The following is a 15,474-nucleotide window of genomic DNA, read 5'->3' as shown; positions in this document are numbered from 1 at the left end:
CACATAAACGAAGCAAATTTATTTAAAGCCCGGACACTCCGTACGTCCAATCTAGCTAAGGTTATCAATAGACTCGACCATGTCATTTGTCGAAACAGATAAAAGACGTTGGCAAAAATGATTAGACTGAATAAGTGAATCTAACGCACGTATTTTACCAACTGACGGTCGCGCGGCTTCAATACCCTTTCCAATTTTCATTGCGCACCTTGGACACACTTTGGGGAGCAATGCATATTTACATCGCCGCCCGAGGTCTCCATTGAACGTGTAGTGCTGACCCAAATAAAATGCTAACCTGACTCTCAATCGCTCACCGCAAAGGACGATTTCGAACAGGCGGTACTGTAAGTCACTTGAAATAAAAAAAAAAAAAAACCTCCGAACAGAAACAAGCGCCACCCACTGCATCACACAGCGCAGAGGCCGGACTCGGCCACCGCGCGTACATACCAAGCGCGCGCGAGGGAGGGAGAAACTTCCTCCGCCGGGAGAACACGGCACATTTCGGGATCTATTTCACGCAGCGGATAACGCGGGCCTTTTCACACCTCGATACTGGCGCCATCTAGAAGTTGCGCGTTCAACCACGTTTCGAGCCGCGCGCCATCTGGTGGCTGAAACGGACGAATAAATAGAGGTACCGCGCCCTCTTAAGTACACAGACAAGAATTAACAATGTTCTTCTCGGTTATAGTGACTACGATTATTTTCCTAATGTCACAACAAGAGACAGCCCGCCGTCTACCGTAAAATCCACTAAAAGAGATGTGATAATATGTGAAGGTGTTATTGCCACAAGCATCCTCGTTCGTTGTTGCACACTTATCTTCTTTAGAACACAGGGTGTATTCTTTTCTGTTTCTTTCACCTTATTTACCCTGTTTTAAAAGCTACTTAATTTTTGTAGTCCAACTTCTAGGGTCGGCCTACTTTATTTGTGAATTCCAGCCAGGTTATCTAAGGCTTAGTCACGCTTTTTGTAAATCAACTTTTTGCGAGTACTTCGAGAATGGTAATAGTCTTCCTTTCGTCCTCCTGTTTTTACCCCAGTTTTTACCCCTGCTTGAAATGAGATGCGTCCGCATCTCATTTCAAGCTAATATTTTTACAAATAAGGCATAATGGTGGCTGACGTAGACTTGATACTCTGGGCTTGAGAAGAGAGTGAAACTCGTGATTGGGGCCATAGCGCGGCTTACTTAGTACTCTGCCCTTTGCTGCCCGTGGCACAGCGGAAGTCTATCTGGAGAGCACCGGAGTAAACTGCAGTCGGTTCGCGCTCCATGCGTTTTTGAACTGCACCAAGAGAGGTACACATGGCAAGCGTGCGTTTACATTTCCTTGTTTTAACCGACGTTCTAATAATTTGTTGTTATGAGTGTCTATTTTGTTTTCGGTTACTTATGTTTATATACTTGACACTTTTTTTTTATTCACCAACGTCCCAACCTAGGCTCGACCTGTTCAGAACGAAAGGAAGAATATCGAGCCAAACCTTATTTATTATTTAATTATCACCTTACTGTTACAACTATGTTTTGATATTGTCTGGAAATATATGCCGGTATAGTAAGATGTACATAAATCAGTTTTTATTCTAGTTTTGGCTAGATGTATGAGGGCTTCTACAGCTGCGCGATTTCGACCTTTGAGAATTTTAGTAGATCGTTCTGACGACTCCAATAACGATACCAGATACTCCGCCACCGCCTTTGCGCATTCAACATATAGTTATCGGAGGTATCGGAACGATCTACTGAAACTCTCCGATATCAGGCAAGAGCTGCAACAAGAAGCTTTGCTCTATCTTCGAGGTAAATAGTACTTCCGTTGCTTCGCTGAAGAAGCTCACTGCAGAGCATAAAGCATTCGTGAGGAACAATATGGCACTCCCATCGAAAGCCTCAGTTCAAAGGGGGTTCAGCCGTAGCAGTTAACATCTTCAGTAAAAAATAACACAAAAGGCCTGACGAGAGTTTCGAGAGCCAGCTGTTGCTTGAAATACTCAAGGTCAATGAATCGAACAGGTAGCAACAATAAGAACTTCTATAACCCTCTTCCATTTGTTTCTTAAATGAAGACAATTATATATAAATTAACGCTACGAAAGTAACGGATTACTTTTTGGGGTAACGGTCACTTACTTTTATAAGAAGATAATTGTAATAAATTACAATTTAGCCTCGAGTAATCATAAATGCAATTCCTTACTACTTTTCAGTAACGTGTACAAGTCTGCTCCCGTGTTGACTAAGGAGTACGGGAGAGGCAATCTGGCGCTTTGTGTCGAGCTGCTGACTTGTAGATGACCTCGAAATTGAACTCCTGCAGGAGGAGCGACCAGCGCAGTAAGCGTTGGTTTCCCTCCTTGTATCGCATCACCCAGCAAAAAGCATAGTGGTCGGTAACAACTTGAAACTTACGACCCATAAGGTACGGGTGAAGCTCACCAGGAGCCCACTTAACTGCAAGAGCTTCACTCTCTGTCGATGTGTAGTTTGACTCAGAACCTTTGAGGGAGCGACTCAAGTGTGCTACAGGTCTGAAGTATCCATCTTCGTCCTCTTGCAATAGCAATGCTCCAAGCCCAAGCTTGGAAGCGTCAGTGCGAACTCGGACGCCAAGCGTACGTCTTCCAAAAAAAAGCTGAAGAGGTGGTTCACAAACAGCATCCCTGAGGGCCCCAAACGCTGCATCTTGTTCTTCATTCCAGAAGAAGTTTGTTTCTTTCTTGAGAAGTTAGCGCAAAAAAGCAGCAAGAACACTGTAATTCGAGATAAACTTTTGGAAGTAAGATATGAAGACCATGAAGAATTAGAGCTCCTGGATGTTGCGGGGCACCGGAAACCTATAGACAGCTGCCAACTTGGAAGGGTCTGGAGAAACTTCATGCTTCGTGACAATATGTCCAAGGTACAGTCGTCCTCAATATGAGCGTGAACACGCCGCCGTCGACCGATTGGTACTGCCAGCTCCAGCTACCGGCGGTTCCACGAGTCACTGCGAGAATAAGCACCTGCGCAGAAAGGACGAATGGGCTGTTACGAGAACGCACGCCACCCCCTTTTGCATGTCAGTTTGGATAAGGCAGTGAGTGCTGCTTTATATATTTATAAATATTGCGCGGTCAGGTGTAGATGCGACCTTCCACGCGCACTCCGTTTTTCTGATCTCGCTTCGTGCGCTATCTTTTCGTTAACGCGGAACTGATTTTTTTTTTTTCTAAGGAGGCGCGCATGTATTTATTTTTTTGTGTGAACTCACGAATTGTTTTGATCGGTCTTTCAAGAACGACACCATTTCAAAGGAATATGTTTATTTCTTTTGAAAGAGCTTTTTTCAAGAAAGAAAAACAAACAACCATTTTGATTCTTGTTAAAGGGGTACCCGCCGATTTCTTCATGGTCCCCGCTTTGCTTGAAATTTTGCTAAACTCGCCAAACAACATCGCCAAAATAGTATCCAAAATATTAGGTCAAAATAATTTTTTTTAACGAAGTTATTGAATTTACAATTTTGGTCCTCACCATGTTTTTCAAACTGAAAGTCTCTACTGGCAACAATGAAAAAGTGACGTCAGTGGAAGTGCAGGGGTTCACTCTTTGGACTGTAGAATTTGTTCCCAACTGATTCGAAGCAGTTTCATGGTGTCAAATGAATGCTTTGGAAGCTCGCTCCAGTCCCCGCGCTCCAGCACGGAACAAATGATTGGCATATTCTATTTTTTAGACTGCTCGCCCGACTGGCAAGCTAACCTTCCACTGACGTCACGGCCCTGGAAAGGGTGGGTATATTAAAATGTTTGTTTTTGCATAATTTTCATTTGCCGATTTCGCAATAACTATTATGAATTTCACGATACTAAATAGCATACCAGAAAGGGTAAAGACCGGGGAGTCAGAAAATATAGTTAGTTGAGGTAGCTCGAAAATCGGCGGAGTACCCCTTTAACAATGACCTAGTTTTAAGATATCTAGCACTTAACTTCCTAGATTGTCTTCTGTGCGTCTTAGTAGCGGGTCATGCCACCGTGCGCCCTGAGGACGCACGCTATTCTCGAAGGCAGAGACTGAAAAAGCGCGTCGACGATATCGGTGCGTCCCCTCAGTCGGTTCCACTCGGCTTCCACGGCATTCCAGAGGTCGTCGGCGCGTGCACTGTGGAGGGATTGCTTCGCCAGGTTCCGCTTCATAAGCCCTCCAGATGTGCTCGATAATGTTCATATCAGCAGCTTTTGGAGGCCAAGACAGCTGTCTGACGTAACGCTCCTTCAGGAGCGTCCGCACTTTGCCGGCGGTGTGGACTGGGGAGAGGTCTTTCTGGGTAAAAAAAATCCCCGTCAGGAAATGGGCCACCGAGAACATAGGGAACCATGACATCGTCCAAGGTCAGCCTTCCTTCAATTCTGTGCAGTGGTCCAAGCCCTTGGTAGGAGACAGCTCCCCAGACGTTCACAAGCGACCGACCACTTGCTGCCACTTCCTGCAGGAACTCGGGGTCATATCTGCAGCAGTCCGGCCGCCATACGCGTCGCTTTTAATCCCAACGAGTCGTAAATGTGGACTCATCAGAAAAAAAGACGCTCCTCCAGTCTGCAATGGTCCAAGAGCTGTGATCTCTGGCGAATGCCAACCGCTGCCTCTTGTTGTCTTCGCTGAGCCGAGGTTTTTGGGCAGCTATCCGGCTTTTGAGCCCAGTCTCCGAAAATCTTCTGTAAATTGTCGATGTGCTCACCTGAAGGTTGCAGGCATTGCGGACATCTCGGGCCGACAGAAACGGGTCGACTGCCACGGCCGCCACAATCGTCTGAACCTGGTCGGCTGTTGTCACACGTGGACGTCGATTGTGTGGCGCGTCCGCAATGCGGCCTTCGTTCTTGTATGCTTGTATTATGCGATTAACGGTTTTCAATGGGCGCTGCACCAAATCGGCGATGGTTCTTTGGCTATACTCCTTAAGGCACAGGTCTATAATGCGCTCGTCTTCGGGTACGCGCGACATCTCAACATCAGCTTTCATAATGAATAAATTCAAACACGCCCGCATTTTGAAACGATAACAATACCTATTTCATCATACTACGTGTCAGCCGGCGCTACGAGCTAATCGGACCAATCAAGCAGCGCCAAAACGGCAATCACTGGGTCTTTTTCTGTGTGCGATTGGTTCACCAATCATAGAGCCCGCACAAAACGTGACGAACAAGCATGATGGCGCGCTTTTGACACTGATTGGTCCGATTAGCTCGTAGCATCGGCTGCGTTTGAATTTAAGGTGAAACGAAGTATAGATAAAACGTCTTCACTGATGCCAACTTCAAGACCCAATCATAACGCCCCCGATTCCTACTTCCTTGTCAAACAGATTTGTTTTATACCATCAAGAGTAACTGTTGACTATGAGTCTATGCCGACACGCGCAAGCTACACAGCAGGATTTGTCGTTTAAAAAGCGCAGTCCGTGGTCGATTGCTTATCACAACCCGCGCTTCCAACTATCAATAAAACAAAACAGACGGGCCGCGGGCGGTTTTAAGATTCCAGAACGGGGGTGATACACGCTATCGCAACAGCGCATCCGTCCTTTCTGCGCAAGCGCTTATTCTCGCAGCGACTCGTGGAAGCGCCGCTCGCTGGAGCTGGCAGTACCAATCGGTCGACGGCGGCGTGTTCACACTCATATAGAGGACGACTGTACATGACTGACGTACAAAAGAAAAAACACTTTTCTGGCTTGAACTTCAGGTTCGCTTCATGGAACCTCTAAAAAATGTTTTGCAGGTGCGTCACATGCTCGTCCAATGTCTTGCTGTAGACAACACAATCGTCCATGTAGACACAATCGTCCGTGGTCGTACTTGGCATTCTTGATGATAGTGTCTACCGCACGCTGACATGTAAACGGAGCACACTTGAGTCCAAATCGCTTCCTCAAGAGCTCATACAGGCCCACTGAGTAACAAAGGCCGTTTTCTCGACACCTTCCGGCCGCATGGAAGTTTTATAAAAACCAGAAACAATGCTTATGACAGAAAAAACTTGCTACTCGTCAAAGTCTGCGAGGCGTCCTCAATTCGCGGAAAGGGGTAGACAGTGTCTTCAGTGACCGCGTTCATCCTTCTGTAGTCGACGCACATTCGTGTTGATCCGTCCTTTTTTGTGACTAAGACCAAGGGAAACGCCCACGGACTGCGCGATGGTTGCACAATATTGGCGTCGATGACATCCTTGATCATCGCCTTGACGAGATCACGCTGCGCCGGTGGCAGTCTACATGGTCTCTAGAAGATAGGTCTCGCATTACCTGTCGGAATGGAGTGCTGCTCAAGCCGACAGTTTCCAACGTCAGTGCTGGTTCGCGCGAAGCAGGCCACGTTTTTCGCAAGAAGTACTTGAACTTTTCGAAGCTCTTCAGGTGCCAGCCTTGTGTTACCCTCAATCGATAGCGGTTAATATTGAGGGCCGACAATTTCCAAAGCATTCGAGCGATCCATGTCCTCCGGCGAAGGCAAGCTTGAGCAACTTAAGATGGACGCAGTTTCGTCGTCGCTACGCTCGATGTCTTCGACACTTGTGACCCCCCTAGTGACTCCGACAGTAGCATCAGAGGGTAGAGCCACTGGTCGAGATGGCGGGTTGGCCAGGAGTACGTAGAATGTGTTCTCTGTCTTATCCATAACCATCGGTTCAACTAGAAGGCAGTGGCGGTCGTAGAGCAATTTAGTGCCGCTCACCTCTATCTTCGTTGATTGACCTCGGACAGGATTCTTGAGGCGTGCATGAACAAGCTTTCGGGACCGCAAAGGTATCAACTGCTCCGTAACCAAGACGACCTTATGACATGTCGGAGGCGGAGGAATCGAGAGGCTGTTTTCACGCCAATCGATCATGGCCTTACACGCTGTCAGAAAATTGTCACCAAGAAGCAACTTTTCATCCTCCAGGTGTGGGGCCACGATGAATGCCTGATTCAGCGTCTGCTGTCAGCTGCCACTGTGGCAGTGACTTCGCCAACGTTAGTGAGGGATTGACTACATGCACCACGCAGACGGATAGAAGAAGGTTGAATGAGAAGGTGCAACTGGTCGGCGATGGAAACGTTGATGAGAAGTTTTATTGCCCCCGAATCCAAGAAAACTGCCAAAGGCTGTCCGTTCAGTTGAACTTGAATTGTTTTTGTGCCCACTGTTGCGCCACATGGGATGCGCCGAACTACTGATGACCTCTCGCATGCGTCAGAGGCGCCATCTTGTCGTCTTCCTGCGTCGGTGCTGCAGTGGATTCAAAGCTCTGTTGCCACTCCAAAAATTCTGATGTGAGCTCCTGCCGACACCGTGTGACGAAGTGGCCGCTCTTCTTACTTCAGGCACAGCGGACGAACTTCAGGGTGCCGAAACAAAGAACGCCGAAAATCCTGCGAAGCTTTTAACGTGCGTCTAGGAGACACGTGCTGCTTCTTTTGCTTTTCACGTGGAGAGAGAGGCTGCTGACAATGGCCATCATCCGCGTTCTGACGAGGCGGCGACCGGTCCTGCTTCGAGAGCGTAAAGGAGGACGATTTCTTGGTTACCTCCGCAGCTTGAGCTGGCTCTGCAGCTACCGGCAATGCTGAAGACTACCTGGTCGAAGCGAGGAATGAGTCCAGCGAATCATCCAACGAAGCAAAGAGTCTGTCGATGTAGTGCTTTCGTGGTTTGTCAGTGTTGCCAGGATAACCCCTCATTTCTCCGCCTCCGTCTCCGAGTGGTTGCACTCGTCGATGAGCTCCAGTTTGCGGAAGGCGAAGTCTGTGCAGGACTCTCCCGAACACTGACTTGCGCCGAACATCTTCTGTTTTGCTGCCAATTCGTTGTCCAGGTTGTAACGACGACGGAAAGCGGTATTCATTTGCTACCACGTCGTTACCTTGGTTGTCTTTACGTGTTACCTCACCCACATGAAGTCCTTAGGTGGTAGCTTGGATACAGTCAATGGGGTGTCCTCACTTGGTGCGACTTTAAACGTACGGAACCAGAAATCCATCTGGTGAAACCAGGCGATGATGTCCTCGCCTAGCTGAGGAACCGACCTGACAGCCACGTTGGTCAGCGACTTTGTCGGCCGGCCTGATGTGACTGCAGTGTCTGCGGCTGACTCAGCTTGAACAGGAGCTTTTTAGAGCGCAGCTCTTAGGCGCCCGTTCCCGGCTTGAGCGGCGTCGGCGTCGGCGTCGGCGTCGGCGTCGCCGTCGGCGTGACCGCGCGGTGCATTATGGGTAAATTTCCCCGCTAAATTTAGCGGGAAAATTTCCCCGCTAAATCTAGCGGAAAAATTTCCCCGCTAGATCTAGCGGAAAAATTTTCCCGCTAAATCTAGTGGAAAATTTTCGCCGCTAAATCTAGCGGAAAAATTTCCCCGCTATATTTGGCGGAAAATTTCCCCGCTAAATCTAGCGGACAAATTTCCCCGCTAAATCTAGCGGAAAAATATCCCCGCTAGATCTAGCGGAAAAATGTCCCCACTAAATCTAGCGAAAAAATTTCCCCGCTAAATCTAGCAGCAAGTGAAAGCCGTTTACAACTCCCTGTAACCCCGAATTAGAGCGCAGCTCTTGAGGAGGGGTAGGGAAGGGTACTGAGGGGGGGGGGGCTTACATGACCTTGGGGGGGGTCGCGTGACCTGGGGGGTGTCACGTGTCCTCGGGGGTTGTCACGTGACCTCGGGGGGGGGGGTGGTCACCTGACCCCCAGAGAAATTTTTCCGCCAGATTTAGCGGGCAAATTTTTCCGCTAGATTTAGCGGGGAAATTTTTCCGCTAGATTTAGCGGGAAAATTTTTCCACTAGATCTAGGGAAAAATATTTCCGCTAAATTTAGCGGAAAAATTTCCCCGCTAGATCCTAGCGGAAAAACTTCCCCGCTAAATCTAGCGCAAAAATGTTCCCGCTAAATTTAGCGGAAAAATTTCTCCCTAGATCTAGCGGAAAATTTTTCCCGCTAAATCCAGCGGGAAAATGTGCCCGCTAAATCTGGCGGAAAAATTTCTCTTGGGGTCAGGTGACCACCCCCCTCCCCCCGGGGTCACGTGACACCCCCCGAGGACACGTGACACCCCCAGGTCACGCGACCCCCCAAGGTCATGTAAGCCCCCCCCCCCCCCCCCCCTCAGTACCCTTCCCTACCCCTCCTCAAGAGCTGCGCTCTAATTCGGCGTTACAGGGAGTTGTAAACGGCTTTCACTTTTTTTCTTAGGTACCTTGTTCCTCTTTTTCTTGGCGGACTCGCACTCTGAATTGTCTGCAATATAGGTCGCTCTGCACAGCGATTCTGCTGACGAAGTTCTCCCCATCTTTTCCTCGAGCTGATCAAGACGATCCACGACAGGCGCCAGCAGTCCGCAGATTAAATTCTCTGTTGCCTGTAGCTGCCTGTTGGTGGCGTTGTCACAAGGGCGCCATATGTCCTCCAGTCGGCCGATCGGTTGCGCAGAGGTCGCGTTCTTGAGCTCTGATAGCTGTAGGCGCAGCTGCTCCACCTCGGATTTCAGGCTTTCCGTGCGGCTGACGACTGATTGGTATGCGGCGTCCTTGGCGTAGTCATCCAGCCTTGAGAAAGCTTCAAAGGAACGTTCCGCCATCTTGGAGTTAACTTGAAACCTTGGCAATTCCAGGCGATTGTGGTTAGTGGAGACCTAGTCGAAGTGAGCGCCGTCCCCACATAGGTTGTTAGCGTGAATTTCCTGAAGAACCGGGTTCCCGTTCGGGCGACATGTGTGACGATTCGTTGTGGTCGTCAAGAAAAATGGGCTCCGAGCTCAGGAAAGACACGTCAACCTCTGAGATTCCATGCCGAACTCACTTTTTAGAGCGCAGCTCTTAGGGGCCCGTTCCCGGCTTGAGCGGCGTCGGCGTCGCCGTCGCCGTCGCCGTCGGCGTCGGCGTCGCCGTCGGCGTCGGCGTCACCAAGGTCATCCTAAGGTCACGTGACCCCCAAGGTCACGTGACCCCTCCAGGTCACGTGACCCCTCCCAAGGTCATCTCAAGGTCACGTGACCCCATGTGACCCCTGAAGGTCACGTGACCCCCAAGATCACGTGACCTTGGGGGTCACGTGGGATCATCTTGGGATCACGTGACCCCCAAGGTCACGTGACCCCTCCCAAGGTCATCTCAAGGTCACGTGACCCTTTGAAGGTCACGTGACCCCCAAGGTCACGTGACCCCCGAGGTCACGTGGTCTCCTCCCCAAGGTCGCGTGACCCCCCGCGGTCATGTGACCCCCCACGTCATCTCAAGGTCACGTGACCCCAAGGTGATCCCCACGTGACCCCCAGGTCACGTGACCCCTCTGAGGTCACGTGACCCCCCGAGGTCACGTGACCCCCAAGGTCACATCGGGGTCACGTGACCCTGAGGGGACCCCCATGTGACACCCAAGGTCACGTGACCCCCAGGTCACGCCTCCCCGAGGTCACGTGACCCCCCCTCCCCGAAGTCACGTGACACCCCCCCCCCCCCCCCCCCCCCCGAGGTCACGTGACCCCCCCCGGAGCATATTAAAGAATGAGGGGAGGAGTAGGAGAAGGAGGTGGGGTCTACCCTCCCCTCAGTACCCTTCACTCCTCCTCCTCAAGAGCTGCGCTCCAATTCGGCGTTACAGGGAGTTGTAAACGGCTTTCACTTTTTTTTTTTTTTTTTTTTTTTTTTTGCGCTCGCAAGCGCGGCGCCGGAGCTCGCACGAGCCGCACGAGTTGTCTTTTGCGGCTCGTCACAAGAGAGAGTGTACTTAATTATTAAAAAAGTAAATTGAAATAAACAAAACGGACGAAGACGTCCTGTCTTCCTTCTTTTTGTGTGCGTTTTGGTATTGTAGTTTTGTGTCGGCGGTGCACAGAAGAGTGGATTGTAATCTAAAACGCAGTAGTATCCCCACGGCAATGCTTTTTTCGTGTGTTGCTTTTGTTTAAAAAGATTGTTTAAATAATGGTTTCTGTTTCAGGAAACAAATCAATTATATTATCTCTGCTTTTAGGTATACCTTCCGCACAATATTCCAACTTTTAAACTTCCTCCGCACTATTAATTCCATTTGAAACATTGCCCAACTGCTCAGATTGCACCCGCCAAACACACAGCGTTGTCGTTAGCAACAGTGTAAGCTCTGACGTAACCATCATCCTAAGAGAGCCACAACAGCTCTCGACTGCTGTCTCGATGGAACAACCTTGTTCTTATTCTTTTATTTGCGGTCACTACTTTAAATGGGAAATGTAAGGCATAGAGCGCTTTAAAAAATGCCTGCGAATCGAGTTATATGCATCCTTCACGTATAATATGGAATAAACCGATCACATTCTAAGACTGCATTCCTTAAAACAAATAGGCGAGCATCCGTCCTTTCTTTGTAGGTTATAGAAGTCATCGCAACGCCTCTGTGCGGGGTATGTTGTACAAGTACAAGAAATTGAAATCTGGTCACTTATGCCAAATGTTTTGGTTCCGGCCACTCTGACGTTGGCTGCGATATTAGTAATAAAAAGGTCAATTACACTTGACGTGGCTTTAGTAATTCAAGTGGGAGGCACTCATGTCGTAAGCTTTCTTACTAGATGAGCGCTTAACTTTGAATACAGGAAAAAGAAAATCCGATTTTTATCGCTATGGTAAAACCATAGTTATTTAAATCACAATTTAAATCATTATATAAATCTAGCTTTAGATCATCTTGATTTCTTTTTCTCCACCCAGGTACTGTCCATTACTGGACTAGGATCACCGAATTATGATATGCTTCTCTTCTTAATCTACCGATTTTGGTAAATCATCCTTCTGTCGACGATTCCTCGGTGGGAAACGCGTACAAAGGCCGCCATTAGAAAGGGGAAGGAAAAATTGTAGCTTTCACACGTAGTTCCAAAAGTAATCAGTTTTCCCTTGGGCTGCTTTCTAAGAAATGTCAACAAATGATTACAAATTCATTTAAAAAAGTAATCGATTCCAAGTAATTACTACCAATGAGCACCGTTCAAGTCTGACATTGAGAACCGATAATTGGAAAGTAAGAAAAGAAATGCGAAAGTTGGCCCTTTCTCTACAAATATGCCTGATATTCCAGCTGCTCCCGATTTCGATGCCAGAGGCTGGAAAAAATGGGACGATCGTCTTGAAAGGCCTGTCGGGCTACATGGTGCAGCTCCTTTCTCAAGGCCTCGGATTCAAGTGAGTACCCTCCGATTGGGAATGAGTTCTCGCGCTGCAGTGTTCGAATAAACAACACTACATAAATTACATTTTTAATTTGTACCTTAGCAGCAAGGCACGCGCAAAACAAAAGCGAAATCAGAATAATATGTTCGAAAAAAGTTAAGTGAGAGCAGGTGTACAAAAATAAACTCATTAAACCAGTCCTCACCGCCGAGCCGGCAAACTGCTATGAGGAAAATAAAAAAATGGAAAAACACAAAAGGTCAAGTGGAGGTAGTACGCAAGACTCAGCTCTGACTATCGACTGCTGTTTAATTTACTCGAATTAAAGAAAACACATATACAATAAAGAATAATAATAAAAAAGACCGATTAAAAAACTCCGCTCGAAGAGCCACATCGTACCTTATACCGTTGAAACGAGAAAAAAAAACACAGGCAGCAAATCGGTGGTTGAGGCAAATTCGAACAAGCCACAAGGGTATTATCTATGAATGTGAGAGCATTTGTTGTTGCACACCGCCAAATTTAACGGGGAAACTGAATTGGTGAATAGACCGTGACGTCAATTTTTACGCTTGATTTAGCAGGGAAACTCGCCGCTAAACTTAGCGTCGTCCTCTAGGACGACGCTAAGTCCTTGTCGTCTTTGATATCACCCTAGAGGTCGTTCTCGAGGTCGCCCTAGACGTCCTAGACGCCGTCCTTGACGTTGTCTAGGACGGCGTCAAGGACGGCGTTGAGGACGACGCAATAGAGGACGACGTCAAACACAACATCCAGAACAACCTCTAAGACAGCTTCTAAGGCGACCTTAAGGACGACCTCTAGGAAGACCTCCAGGACGACGTTGAGGACGACGTCCTTAGAGGTCGACGTTAAAGACGACGTCTAGGACAATCTCGAGGACCACATCTAGGGTGATCTCAAGAAAGACCTCCTGAACGACCTCTGAGAAACCTCAAGGACGTCTAAGACGACGTCTAGGACGACCTTGAGAGCGACGTCCCTGACGTCATAAGGGAGGACGTACAGGACGACGTCCAGGAAAAACCCTAGGACGCCCTCTAGGACGACGGCAAGGTCGTCAGGTCCTTCGAAGAATGTGCGAATGTGAAGGAGCGAATACTACCGGTCCGCATTCGCGATGGGGTGCAAGCACAGTGAGCAAAAATGGTCTACTCCGCATACCTACTGCGCATTAGGAGACCACAATATACATAGCTTAAAATCTTGAGTAGTAGCTTAATAATGCTATCGCGTTAAAAACTAAAACAAAAACCAGGACAAATGTAGTCGGTTACATGCTAGGATTGGAGTTGAAACTCCGCCTCCAATACGCGCTCGTTGTCTTCAGCCGAATACTGGCTGCCCGTGTGAAGAAGCGCTATTGCTTATAGAAAAAATCGTAAGGGTGCAGGCGAGCTGGTGAATATTAACCATGTTGAAATAACCTGAGACTGTGGTAGAGAAGAAGTATCAAAGCGTAGAAGGGACAGAAAATAGACTGAAAATAGACAGAAAATAGACAGAAAATAGACAGCTGAGTTTGAGACGTCGTCCTGTCTATTTTCTGTCCCTTCTACGCTTTGATGCTTCTTCTCTACCCCAGTCTCAGGTTATTTCAACATGGTCGCTATTGGTTGTTTGTTTCTTTCTTTATTGGGAGAAAATATCTTGGGAAAAATATCAAAAGCCAGGGGTACTTTGCCTACGAATCCCAGCCAAAGGCAGAAAGCTCGTGCCGGAGGTGAAGCAATAATTGGGGTTGTGGGGATATTTAGACAGCGTGTACTTCGTCAGCCATTACAAAGACGCGTCGAGTCACTTGCTCTATATGAGAAATTTAGCCAGTGTGGTACAATCGCCAGCCTGGGATCTTTAACGTGCGGCACGCAGTAGTGGTACACGATCGCACGCCGGTACGATGCTCATCCTGACCGAAACGGGCAAGCAAGGGGGGGGGCAGTGAGCCCAGGATTTCTGGGTTCTGCAGCGCGAGCTTTCGCTCCAGATTCTCCGAGCTGGTTTGCGCTTTAGTGTGCGCTAGCCCACTCGGCCACCGATATCCCCCAGAGGTGGAGCAATAATAATTAGGGTTGTGTGGATATTTATACTGCGTGTAGTTGGTCAGCCATTTCAAAGTTGCGACGAGTCACTCGCTGTAGATAAGAAATCTAACCAGTGCAATAAAACCTATAGCCTGGGGTCTTTAACGTGCACCACGCAGTAGTGGTACACGACCGCACGCCGGTACGATGCTTATCCTGATCGAAACGGTCAGGGGAGTGAGGATTGAGCCCAGGATCTCTGGGTTCTGCAGCGCGAGCTTTCGCTCCACGTTCTCCGAGCTGGTGTGCGCTAGCCCACTCAGCCACCAATTTCCCCGGAGGTGGAGGGCCTTCTGAATTCTTAGCATGCCATCAAAATATATGTACATTCCCAGGTGGAATTCTTGAAAGGGACGTACAACGATATTCGCTTGGAATGTGTTTAACGGTACGCAAGTTTATTGACACTAGTGGGACCCAAGTATAGTGGCACGAAACGCCACTGACAAAGAAACTTCTTTGTTTCGGTATAACTTTAAGAACCAAAGCGAGCGTTTTTGTTCAATCTCTCCTTCGCAAAACTTGATGATGTCTATAGCTGGGCGGCCTCAGTATCTCCCAGTGACAATATTTGAATGCGGCTCGTAGATTGGACCCGAGCATTGCATGAGCACTCGGTTCGGGTTCGTGATGATCAATAGCTGGACAAGCATTCGGGTAGTGGCCCGTGTCCAGTCGCAGTAATGACGACAATAGCCGAGAAATAACAATGTCTTGAACTCAGCGCGTTTCCTGTGCTTTGCCAACCTCAGTGCGTTGCTATGTTTAACATTGGCGGCATATAATCGGCTCCAGATTATCTGGCCGCTTGTTCTGGATGCAAGTTAAAAAAATAAACGCTGCTCGTTTTTTTTTTTCTTCTTTTTTTGCGTTCTGTGTGGCGTGTGATGAAAAACGAACGCGTGTTTTATATGTCATTGACGTCAGGGTTCGGGAATCTGGCTACCGAATGTAGCACGCTTCGTGAATCTCTATAACCGGCCAGTTGAAATGTTTGGTGAACATTTTTATTAGGGATCGATTAAACTACCGATTATTCGGTAAACCTTTCACGAACCAAAAGAGAGTATAAACACAATGCTTTCGCCACGCAAATATGAAAGAATACACCTCTATGAAGTACAAACCTTCGGTGAAATTTTAACCTAAATTAAAGTGTAAGGGCGAGATTCGTAAGTCC

The 15,474-nt window shown here is 48.1% G+C and overlaps 1 protein-coding gene across 1 annotated transcript in view; it reads left to right on the top strand.

Moving 5' to 3' along the window:
• The window catches only part of LOC121835922 (probable glutamate receptor), a 71,799-nt gene that overhangs the window by 45,981 nt on the left and 10,344 nt on the right, over positions 1–15,474 (top strand). Inside the window, exon 2 of the mRNA XM_042290470.1 lies at positions 12,095–12,198. Coding sequence (XP_042146404.1) covers positions 12,110–12,198 — 89 coding nt within the window. The 5' untranslated portion in view covers positions 12,095–12,109. The remainder of the gene's footprint in view (positions 1–12,094; positions 12,199–15,474) is intronic.

This window comes from Ixodes scapularis, unplaced genomic scaffold (assembly GCF_016920785.2).
Source record: "Ixodes scapularis isolate PalLabHiFi unplaced genomic scaffold, ASM1692078v2 PGA_scaffold1__304_contigs__length_218370807, whole genome shotgun sequence".
Classification (NCBI taxonomy): Eukaryota; Metazoa; Arthropoda; class Arachnida; order Ixodida; family Ixodidae; genus Ixodes; species Ixodes scapularis.
This window is presented reverse-complemented; position numbering and strand designations above follow the sequence as displayed.